Source organism: Nerophis lumbriciformis, linkage group LG35 (assembly GCF_033978685.3).
Source record: "Nerophis lumbriciformis linkage group LG35, RoL_Nlum_v2.1, whole genome shotgun sequence".
Taxonomy (NCBI): domain Eukaryota; kingdom Metazoa; phylum Chordata; class Actinopteri; order Syngnathiformes; family Syngnathidae; genus Nerophis; species Nerophis lumbriciformis.
The window spans coordinates 24062067-24074368 of record NC_084582.2 but is presented as its reverse complement, the minus strand read 5'-3'; the positions used below and the strand labels follow the sequence as shown (position 1 = coordinate 24074368).

Genomic DNA, 12302 nt, shown 5'->3' with positions numbered 1-12302 from the left:
TTGTGGGCCTAACAGTGAATGGAAAAGTCTCCAGTTTGACAAATTTGCCAAATACAACTTACGGCACGGCATATTCCACGTACCATTAGGGTGGTGCATGATTGAGACAGAGGGTGGCACTAATGTGTAAAGAAGTAAAGCCATGACTCACCTGGCCTCCCACCAGCTGCAAGAGGGCCGTGTTGACAGGCAGCTGCTCGATGTCCGTGCTGATGGCCGTCTGGTCGAAGGGACAGGCCTTGCGGTGCAACTTGTTCAGGCACATCTTGCAGACGGTGTGTCCGCAGCCCAAACTGATGGGCCACCGAACAGTCTCCTCAAATGTCTGCGTGCAGATCGGGCATAGCAGGAACTCTGTCCACTGTGGCGCTTGAACGGGCATGATTACTGTTTTGATGTGGGTGGGATGAGTGCGTGTGAATGTGTATAAACTATGAAACAGAAAAAAATATAATAATAATAATAATAATAATAATAATAATATATGAAAGATTCCACTGGAATCAAGATTTTTTTCTTCCGAACTCAATCGTTCTTAAATGTCCTCACACATTGTGGATTTGGGGTCACATCACACGATGAATACTGCAAGAAAGAAGAATGAAAGCATGTTACTGCCATGGACAATCTCTTCAATTGCAGTAGTGAAAAGGGCATACTCACATCATTTAATTGGTAAAACCTGACTCTATTGTAACTATGTTGAGTACTTATACAGACAAGATATGTGGTATTGCAGCATAGATCGGAGCAAAATAGCAGGGACTAATAACTAGCCTCGGGACCAAAACAACTGCTTGTGTGGCCTACTAAAGTCTAGCTGTGGTTGTGGACAAAGGGTGCTTGCATTAGCCGATCTAGCCTCTCAACGCTATCCCCGACTTGTTGTGAGGGCTGACGTTTGCTAATAGAATTAAAGTAGCATTGAGCCACAGGTACGCTTTGATTGTAGGCTCAATTTGCTTACTGTCGTGACTATCGTGTCACACGTACCACATGTTTAACTGATAGAAAGCTGTACTCTGCAGATTTACGGCGATGAGCATTAGCCTGCTGATGCTAATGCTAAGGGTGGCTAGCTCAGTCAACGTCGTGTAAATTACAGCCGAAGTGACTTCATGTGCTTTATTCTACGCTCTCCGTCTTGATATTTACTCCAACAAGTCAACAGTCGGCAAATACTAATCAAGGATTAGGGGCGTGATACAAAAAAAAGTGAAGCCATTTGGCTTGAGGAGATTATGTAACATTTTATTTCCCGTAGCATCCTAATTGTTTTTAAACGCTGCCACATTAGCCGCACAAGTAAATGATATGTGTGCGACTATTAGTACATCGGCTGTTGAGCGGCTAACACAAATACTTCGGATGAGTAACAAATGCTAACATGCTAATGGCAGCCGAGCATTATTAGCAACACAGCTACACAACACTAATAATGCCCCCAGAAACACAACACGCGGCAGATACCGCGGGGCGAACGTTGTCGCGGCTACTCACTCATTCCAAACGACTTGGAAGATGTTCATCTTTTTTTAACAAAATGCGATATTTCCTTGCCATGTCGACGGTGCAGCTCAGCCGCTGCCGAGGTTTGGGGAGGGTGTCAACTCCACACAGCTAGCCGGTTACAGCTAGCTTGGGGGGGGGGGGGGGGTTTAGCAATGGGCGGATGGCGTCCTCTAGTGGCGAAGGCATGCATGTGCGCCCTTAAAAAGGGCACAAAACCAGAACAGATATAGATAGATGGACGGTAGAAGATGGACGGATGGATGGATAGATTTGTCTATTACCATTGTTGGTATATTCATTATTCCTACATTGTTGATACACATTATTGTTACAGTGTAATAATTATTGTTACCTGTGGTAATGCCACTATGATACAACATCTGTATTATAATCCTTAAACAAAGTAACAGTGAACTCATGTGAATAATCACTGAATGGAGAACTGGGGGTGGGATTGCATAAATTATCTTCCCACTACCTTTCAGGCAAAACTGGACAATCATGCATTACTATACATTACCTTTTGCACTATATTAATTTGTATTATTATGTGTTGTCAACTTTGTACTTTTTTATGTCATTGCCTGAAATAAATAAATAAATGAAAATGAATGAAATGATGGATAGATGGATGGATGGATAGATAGATAGATAGATAGATAGATAGATAGATAGATAGATAGATAGATAGATAGATAGATAGATAGATAGATAGATAGATGATAGATGATGGATGGATGGATGGATGGATGGATGATAGATGGATGATAGATGGATGATAGATGGATGATAGATGGACAGACAGACAGATAGACAGAAAGAGATGGATAGATAGACAGATGGATAGATAGACCGATGGATAGATAGATAGATAGATAGATAGATAGATAGATAGATAGATAGATAGATAGATAGATAGATAGATAGATAGATAGATAGATAGATAGATAAATGGATGATAGATGGATGATAGATGGACAGACAGATAGATAGATAGATAGATGGATAGATAGACAGATGGATAGACAGACAGATGGATAGATGGATGGATAGACGGATAGAGGGATAGACGGATAGATGGATGGATAGATGGATGGATGAATGGATGGATGATAAATGGATGAATGATAAATGGATAGATAGATAGATAGATAGATAGATAGATAGATAGATAGATGGATAGATAGATGGATAGGTAGATAGATAGATAGATGGATAGATGGATAGATGGATAGATGGATAGATAGATAGATAGATAGATAGATAAATGGATAGATGGATGGATGGATAGATGGATGGATAGATGGATAGATGGATAGATGGATAGATGGATAGATAGATGGATGGATAGATGGATGGATAGATGGATAGATGGATAGATGGATAGAGTTAAAGTACCAATGATTGTCACACACACACACTAGGTGTGGCGAAATTATTCTCTGCATTTGACCCATCACCCTTGATCACCACCTGGGAGGTGAGGGGAGCAGTGGGCAGCAGCCCGGGATTCATTTTTGGTGATTTAACCCCCAAGTCCAACCCTTGATGCCAAGTGCCAAGCAGGGAGGTAATGGGTCCCATTTTTATAGTCATTGGTGTGACTCGGCCTGGTTTGAACTCACAACCTACCGATCTCAGGGCGGACACTCTAGCCACTGAGGAATAGATATATATATATATAGATGTATATATATAGTTCAGTGTCTTTCAACCTTTTTTGAGCCGAGGCACATTTTTTTCATTGAAAATATCCGGAGGCACACCACCAGCAGATATCATTAAAAAATGAAACTCAGTAGACAATAAAAAGTCGTTGTCGCAATTGTTGGATATGACTTAAACCATAACCAAGCATGCATCACTATAGCTCTTGTTTCAAAGTAGGTGTACTGCCACCACCTGTCACATCACGCCGTGACTTATTTTGAGTTTTTTGGTGTTTTCCTGTGTGTAGTATTTTAGTTCTTGTCTTGCACTCCTATTTTGGTAGCTTTTCCTGTTTTGTTGGTGTTTTCTTGTAGCAGTTTCATGTCTTCCTTAAACGCTATTCCCTGCATCTGCTTTGTTTTAGCAATCAAGACTATTTAAATTGTTGCTATCCTTTTTTGTGGGGACATTGTTGATTGTCATTTCATGTTCAGATGTACTTTGTGGATGCCGTCTTGGCTCCACAGTAAGTCATTGCTGTCGTCCAGCATTCTGTTTTTGTTTACTTTGTAGCCAGTTAGGTTTTAGTTTCGTTCTGCATAGCCTTCCCTAAGCTTCAATGCCTTTTCTTAGGGGCACTCACCTTTTGTTTATTTTTGGTTTAAGCATTAGATACGACGACAAACCCTTGTCATCTCACACAAAGTGTTCCCGACATCTACAAAGCAATTAACTACCGACTGATATGGAAGAGTATTACACGGTTACCCTGCCGAGCTCTAGACACCACTGACACACAACAATGGCACATCATTTGCAGATTATAATTAGTGGTTGGCAAAAAATATTTTTAACCCAAATAGGTGAAATGACATACTCTCCCACGGCACACCAGACTGTATCTCACGGCACACATTCCCAAACTGGAATTTGCTGGAATTTTAATTTTCCTGAGGCAACTCTCCTGAAGGAATCAATCTATCAGATAGATAGTACTTTATTGATTATTTCAGGAGCGTTCCCTCAGGAAAATTCAAATTCCAGCAGCAGTGTACAGAATTGAGATCGAATTTAAAAAGTAAAAAGTAAATAATGGGGGTATAAATGGAAATAAAATAGAAAAATATTACAATAAGAATAAAAATAAAAAGCAACAATAAGAATAACAATATAACAGTAAAAATAAGAATATAACAAGAGAAACTAGGCAGTAGTGAACAAGGATGATGATCACAATCTTGAGATTGCTGCAACGTGAGTGGAATAATTTCTTTGCCTGCATGATATTGCTACATCAACACAGAGGGAATAAGTGAAGTGAAGTGAATTATATTTATATAGCGCTTTTCTCTAGTGACTCAAAGCGCTTCACATAGTGAAACCCAATATCTAAGTTACATTTAAACCAGCGTGGGTGGCACTGGGAGCAGGTGGGTAAAGTGTCTTGCCCAAGGACACAACGGCAGCGACTAGGATGGCGGGAAAGCGGGAATCAAACCTGCAACCCTCAAGTTGCTGGCACGGCCACTCTACCAACCGAGCTATGCAGATGAAATTACACGGAGCTAAAGGAATTTTACCTTTGCAACCTCATTATACTATTGGCTAGGTTTCATATTCCTAAATGTAAGTTTCTCAATACCCAACCTGTTTTTTGTGCCTTTAAAAAAGGATTAGAAATGTACTTTAAAACGCTTTCTACTTGTGACAACCAAAAAGCTGTGAAAACTATGATTCTGTGCTCCATATTTGGATTATTTACGGAACTTGTGTGAGCCTATAGCTTTACACACACACACACATATATATATATATATATATATATATATATATATATATATATATATATATATATATTGCATTCTTCTTTGGTTGCTTTATTGAGTTTACAACCCCCTGCTGGCGCTGTTTTGTACTGTTTTGATTATTATATTTCTTTATTGTATGTTGAATATTATAAATAAAGGTTTTGAAAATAAATTAAAACATTTTTTACACGGGGCTGTTACTATTATTGTATGTTGAATATTATAAATAAAGGTTTTGAAAATAAATTAAAATTCTTTTTACACGGGGCTGTTACTATGATTATTTCACAATGTTTGCCTTTGACACCATTTAAGGGATTTAATCGCATCCTTCAACCCCGTTTTTGTTATTTAATCCTCTTCATTGCCATATCAGTGCGTGGATGTTACGTAACACTCGGAAAGCGACTATAGTGCGCAACGCAGGAGGAAACATTTATATTCCATTTTTAATCCCACTGATTTCTGGGGGGATTACCGCGCCAATCACGCCAAAGAGAAGGACCGAGCTGCTTGCAACGCGGATCCACATCAGCATCCAGCCAGAACATTTGAGGATGCTTCCCCATCCGAGGAGGAAAGTTGCTCCATCTTTTTCGCTGAGATCGTCATGCGACTCTGGCAGAACATTACGGTAACTTTCTCATTGATAAAAGACGCGAACGCTCCTGCTTTTCATACATTCTTCCCTCGCTCTGCTTCTAATGTAAGCGCACCCGATTGAAGAAACGACTATACTTTCCTTTTTTTTATGTAGCGTGTTATTATCTCGGAATAAACAGTGCTGGGTGGATATGGGGCTCAGTTGCTTGATTCTCATTCTAAAGGATTATCCTGTGCATTGCAAAGTAATCAGTGGATGAAGCAACGTGACCGAGTCCACGTTACAACTAGAAGTTGCTCACACGTTTATGTTCTCTGTGCAGGATATGAGTGGGCTTTATTGTTAATGAGCAGCCAATGGAGGAAGAGAAACTGGAAGAGGAAATTGAACCAGGACCCAGCTCCAGTTTAGCCCCTGGGCTCACTATCTACTCTCCAGGAGCAACAAAGCCGGTTAACGAGGAGCAGGATGTTCCCTTCAGGCTGAGCCCCGTTGGAAAAAGTCCGGCATCTCTGCCTTCCTGTCAATCAGGCCTGGTGAGCAGCACCGATGACGAGGAGGAGGTGGAGATGCAGGTCAGATTGGAGATCCACAGCCCTCCGGCGGATGTGGATCTGGCAGTGTTCCAGGCCCAAGCTGCAGAAGAAGAGAAGCGTGCAGACGACAGTCTTACATCTTCCACAACAGCCATAACAAGACGCTGGGCACCCCCAAAGGGCTTCTGGAGGGTGGCTCGCCCAGAGACTTTGCTCCTAAATGGCATGGACCCCCACAGCATCCCCTCCGCTCTACATTGTAAGGGCGACACTCAGACAGACCCTCATCGGGAGCACGGCGGGTCGTGCACCTCGGACGGCGCTTCCTTACAAGGTGGGGGTCTCACAGCTGAGGAGAAATTGAAAGTGCGGCGAAGAGCTCAGGTGAAATTGAACAGAGGAGGACAAGAGGAGTGCAGTGGACAAGCTGGTCAGGCTGGAGATGTAACAACTGATTATAAAGGTAAGACTGTGGACACAAATCCAGTGAATGTAGGTCACTAGTGTCCAAACATGATATGGGTCCATAGGGGCCATTTATGCATTGACCGGATCCATTGGCGTTGTTAGGCCTATTTTAGGGGGGCTCAAGCCCCCCTAAAATATTCTTAAACCCCCCTAAATAATTTGGTGTTATATATATATATTTTTTTTTTTTACAAATACATATTCATTATAAAGTGGCCCGAATATGAGTTTAAATAAATAATCATATAACCTGTTATTATTCACTCAGTTTCCCCTCACTTCGTAGCGTAAGGTAGAGAGCCCCTTTAGTGCGTCGGTGTCCAATCCATTCCACTTGTTCATATAGAAAATGTCCACATCACTCAAATTCCAGTCCGCATTTTCTCTGCGACCTTGCTTGCGGTCCTGCAGGTGTACGAAGCACATTATCTTCCTTTACAATGAGTGAAGCTGCACGAAACCTTGTGTCTGCAATTGTAAATAATTTAGTTTTGAAGTTTTGTGTTTCTTGTAGAATCTATATAAAGTAATGTACATTAGCCTATTGTTAAAATAATGAAAAAAACATCATTAAATATATTTGTTTTATTGTATTGTTACATTAATAGCTGTTGTATTATTATAGGATGGCTTGTTAAACATTTCATAGGATTTTCAGAGGGAGGAAAAACCAAGACATTTAATATAAAATGTAAAATGAATAAATACATAAAAAGAAAAAGAAAAAAAATGGTTAAAAGCCATCGTCCCGGGGAGCATTTCATTTCGTCCCGTGCATTTTTTTTAAATAATAATAATAACAATGAATAATTTCTAAGTCTTTGTTAGCCGTTTGTGAAGTTTTGTGCTTGTGCGTAACGTTCGCTCGCATTCTGTGCATCTCCTGGGGGCTAAGCCCCCCCTGTCCTTAAAAGCTAGTGACGCCCCTGACCGGATCATTGATTGATTAATGCGATAATGTTTTATGATTAATTGCATGAGTTAGTGCATTTTACAGCCTCAGTTAAAACCAGCTCAATAGGCTAATAAACTCGTTAATTTATTCATTTTCTATACCATCCATCCATTTTCTACCGCTTGTCCCTTTTGGGATTGCGGGGGGCGCCGGAGCCTATCTCAGCTGCATTCGGGCGGAAGGCAGGGTACACCCTGGACAAGTCGCCACCTCATCACAGGGCCAACACAGATAAACAGACAACATTCACACACATTAGGGCCAATTTAGTGTTTTCTATACCGCTTATCCTCATTAGGGTCAGCTGGAGCCTTGGACTGGTCATTCGTCACTCACAAATAAACTCAGATGCACACCTGTGAAATAAGTATAACCTCATATTTTGCAAAGTGTACAGAACTGCTGACCAGTAAGCCACCATGCAGAGCTTTACACAGGTCGTGCTAGTTATGGGGTGCACGTTTCGCCCTTACAAACACAAAAAGAAACAGCACTTTAGTATTGTCAGGACTTGGTCAAAAATTGGACTCAGATGCTGAGGTGGGGAATAATCCGGCGGGTTTTTATTTTGAAAAGTTCACTTTTCACCTCTTGAGTCAGGGCAATACAATAACAGCTATAAACTTTAATTCGGCGATAAGCATACTTGCCAACCCTCCCGAATTTTCCGGGAGACTCCCGAAATTCAGCGCCTCACCCGAAAACCTCCCGGGACAAATATTCTCCCGAAAATCTCCCGATTTTCAGCTGGCGCTGGAGGCCACGCCCCCTCCAGCTCCATGCGGACCTGAGTGAGGACAGCCTTTTTTCACGACGGGAGGACAACAGGGTGACAAGAACTAAATCATCCAGACTAAAGATACATTGTATTATTATGTTTATCTTACCTAAAAATAAATATATTTATTAATTAAAAAAAACCAACTAAATAAATGTTTACTATATTTTGCTAAAAACATCAACATTAATTGTATTTTTATTTTTATTTTTTCTGACTCCTTGAGTCCTTATTACATCAAGCCATAGAATTATACCGGTACATTAAAATAAACATATTTGAAATAATTAATTTTAAATTATCATACTAATTCATTTAAAATGACCATATTTATTTATTAAAATAATTGTTTGTTTATCAAAAACTTTAGCATTTTATTTATTACATTTTGAAGCTCTCAGAAGCCAAGTTATGTTATATTCATGTTATATTTATGCAAGTTTGAAGTATCAATGATCTAAACACAGTTTTGTTTGCATATTTTCAGGATGTAGGTATATATATATGTATGAAATACTTGACTTGGTGAATTCTAGCTGTCAATATACTCCTCCCCTCTTAACCATGCCCCCAACCACGCCCCGCCCCACCCCGACCACGCCCCCACCCCCCACCCCCCACCTCCCGAAATCGGAGGTCTCAAGGTTGGCAAGTATGGCGGTATGGTTTCACAAAATGTGAACAAACCGAAAATCCCTCCAAAAGGAGGAAACCAAAATATCTCTCTAATCCACTTTCAATCCATCCATCCATCCATCCATTTTCTACCGCTTATTCGTCGCGGGGGGTGCTGGAGCCTATCTCAGCTACAATCGAGCGGAAGGCGGGGTACACCCTGGACAAGTCACCACCTCATCGCAGGGCCAACACAGATAGACAGACAACATTCACACTCACATTCACACACTAGGGACCATTTAGTGTTGCCAATCAACCTATCCCCAGGTGCATGTCTTTGGAGGTGGGAGGAAGCCGGAGTACCCATGCAGTCTCGGGGAGAACATGCAAACTCCACACAGAAAGATCCCGAGCCTGGGATTGAACCCAAGACTACTCAGGACCTTCGTATTGTGAGGCAGACGCACTAACCCCTCTCCCACCGTACTTTCAATCCAATCCACTTTATTTATATAGCACATTTAAACAACAAAATGTTTCCAAAGTGCTGCACAACAATATTAAAAACAATATTCAAATATTATCCTTAGCTCCACCAATGACTGAATAAAAACACAAAAAATAAATACATATAAAACCAATATAAAAAATAATATAAAATAAATATGATTAAAAACGATTTTAAAGGGTAAAACCAATTAAAACAGTAAATAGAAATCAAAATTTTAAAAACACAGGACAACAGAGGACCACACAACTCACGTAGTGTTAAAAGCCAGAGAATAAAAGTGGGTCTTAAGACGAGACTTAAAACACTCCACTGTGGGAGCAGTTGGAACATGGAGGGGCAGAGTGTTCCAGAGCTTAGGGCCGACCACAGAGAAGGCCCTGTCTCCCCTGGTTTTAAGTCTGGTCTTGGGTACTACGAGCTGGAGCTGGCTCTCGGACCTCAGAGCGTGCGCAGGATTGTAAATTTGGATGAGCTCCGAGATATACTGAGGTGCCAGTCCATGTAAAGCTTTAAAAACAAACAGCAAGGTTTTAAAATCAATTCTAAAATGAACAGGGAGCCAGTGCAAACTCTGAAGAATTGGGGTTATACGCTCGCGTTTCCTGGCCCCTGTTAAAAGTCGTGCTGCCGCGTTCTGGATTAACTGCAACCGGAACGAGGAATAGAACTATGAAATTTAAACAACAAAAGACGCTCCAAAAGGAGGGAAAAACAATAGGCTATAGAGCTTCTACACTGATTCTTATCTAGAGAAATAATTAACAAAAGGCCACTCAAAAATGAGGAAAAGAAGAGACGGTAAAGACTTGAAAACTTCACAAACAAAAATTCACTCTGCTTAAGAGGAGAAAAGGAAAACTCAAAATACCAACTTGGAAATTCAGGATCTGGATAACAAGACGAGACAAGGCTTGGGTATGAAGCTGGAGATGCACGAGACATTCTGGCACAGAACAATGATGACACATAAGGAAGAGCAAGTGACCTGAAACGAGAGGAGAGTTATTTTTCAAACTAAAACATGAAAGTCACAAGACATCCCTCACCGTGGTGTGACAAGTATCATGTGTGGCAGAATAATACATAGTTGCAGGAGGACAAAAATGTAGTTTTTCTCTATTAACGTTTTAAATGTAACCTCCATTATGTCCCCCAAGTGAGAGGCAGCATTGTCTGGGGGCCAAACAAAAGGAAAGTGAAAGTAAACAGTGGAAAAGGAGAGCAATTAACATTGGCTAAATGCCTGGTCCAAACTGCTCAAATACTGGGACCATGATTGATTGATTGATTGAAACTTTTATTAGTAGATTGCACAGTGAAGTACATATTCCGTACAATTGACCACTAAATGGTAACACCCGAATAAGTTTTTCAACTTGTTTAAGTCGGGGTCCACTTAAATTGATGCATGATACAGATATATACTATCAAATATATACTAACATCATAATACAGTCATCACACAAGATAATCATCAGAGTATATACATTGAATTATTTACATTATTTACAATCCGGGGTGTGGGATATTGGAGGGGGGGGGGTGCGGGGGGGGGGGGGGGGGTGGTGGTTAGGTTTGGTTGGTATCAACACTTCAGTCATCAACAATCAGCATCAACAATTGCATCATCAGAGAAATGGATATTGAAACAGAGTAGGTCTGACTTGGTAGGATATGTACAGCAAGTAGTGGACATAGAGAGAGATCAGAAAGTATAAGAAAAAGTGTCTACATTTGATTGTTTGATTGTTTACATTTGATTATTTACAATCCGAAGAGGCATTATGTGGAAGGGAGAGTGTTAGTTTAGGGTTGTAGTTGCCTGGAGGTGTTCTTTTAGTGCGGTTTTGAAGGAGGATAGAGATGCCCTTTCTTTTACACCTGTTGGGAGTGCATTCCACATTGATGTGGTATAGAAAGAGAATGAGTTAAAACCTTTTGTTCGGAATCTGGGTTTAACGTGGTTAGTGGAGCTCCCCCTGGTGTTGTGGTTATGGCGGTCATTTACGTTAAGGAAGTAGTTTGACATGTACTTTGGTATCAGGGAGGTGTAGCGGATTTTATAAACTAGGCTCAGTGCAAGTTGTTTTACTGACCAAGGATACAATTGGTATTCTTCGTGATTCTCCAACTGATATGCAGCTCTATCTAGTGTACGCTGTAGACCTCTGTAAATATGTTCTGTACATGGAGTATCATTGATGTTTGTGCAGCGTGTGTACTGTCACAGTGGTTAAAATATTACATTTACTTGTTAAAATTACAGATGTCCGATAATGGCTTTTTTGCCGATATCCGATATTCCGATATTGTCCAACTCTTAATTACCGTTTCCGATATCAACCGATACCGATATGTACAGTCGTGGAATTAACACATTATGCCTAATTTTGTTGTGATGCCCCGCTGGATGCATTACACAATGTAACAAGGTTTTCCAAAATAGATCAACTGAAGTTATGGAAAAAAATGCCAACATGGCACTGCCATATTTATTATTGAAGTCACAAAGTGCATTATTTTTTTTAACATGCCTCAAAACAGCAGCTTGGAATTTGGGACATGCTCTCCCTTAGAGAGCATGAGGAGGTTAAGGTGGGCGGGGTTGGGGGGGGGGGGCAAGGTTGAGTTGGGAGGGGTAGGGGGTAGCGGGGGGTGTATATTGTAGCATCCCGGAAGAGTTAGTGCTGCAAGGGGTTCTGGGTATTTGTGCTGTTGTGTCTATGTTGTGTTACGGTGCAGATGTTCTCCCAAAATGTGTTTGTCATTCTTGTTTGGTGTGGGTTCACAGTGTGGTGCATATTTGTAACAGTGTTAAAGTTGTTTATACGGCCACCGTCAGTGTGTCCTGTATGGCTATTG

The 12302-nt window shown here is 40.8% G+C and overlaps 2 protein-coding genes and 1 long non-coding RNA gene across 6 annotated transcripts in view; 1 reads left to right on the top strand and 2 right to left on the bottom strand.

The window, feature by feature from the left end:
- Positions 1 to 1636, bottom strand: part of rc3h1b (ring finger and CCCH-type domains 1b) — a 39191-nt gene extending 37555 nt beyond the window's left edge. For all 4 annotated transcript variants that reach the window (XM_072912356.1, XM_072912358.1, XM_072912357.1 and 1 more), the window contains exons 1-2: positions 1501 to 1636; positions 152 to 585 (exon numbers count right to left, since the gene is read on the bottom strand). In XM_072912356.1, the coding sequence (XP_072768457.1) occupies positions 152 to 382 (231 nt within the window). In that variant the 5' untranslated portion in view covers positions 383 to 585; positions 1501 to 1636. The remainder of the gene's footprint in view (positions 1 to 151; positions 586 to 1500) is intronic.
- A 3798-nt stretch (positions 1637 to 5434) lies between these two features.
- Positions 5435 to 12302, top strand: part of LOC133575373 (uncharacterized) — a 42858-nt gene continuing 35990 nt past the window's right edge. The window contains exons 1-2 of the mRNA XM_061928058.2: positions 5435 to 5604; positions 5897 to 6573. Coding sequence (XP_061784042.2) covers positions 5931 to 6573 — 643 coding nt within the window. The 5' untranslated portion in view covers positions 5435 to 5604; positions 5897 to 5930. The remainder of the gene's footprint in view (positions 5605 to 5896; positions 6574 to 12302) is intronic.
- The window catches only part of LOC133575375 (uncharacterized), a 47420-nt gene continuing 44785 nt past the window's right edge, over positions 9668 to 12302 (bottom strand). Inside the window, exon 6 of the long non-coding RNA XR_012049344.1 lies at positions 9668 to 10425. This is a non-coding gene — a long non-coding RNA (uncharacterized lncRNA). The remainder of the gene's footprint in view (positions 10426 to 12302) is intronic.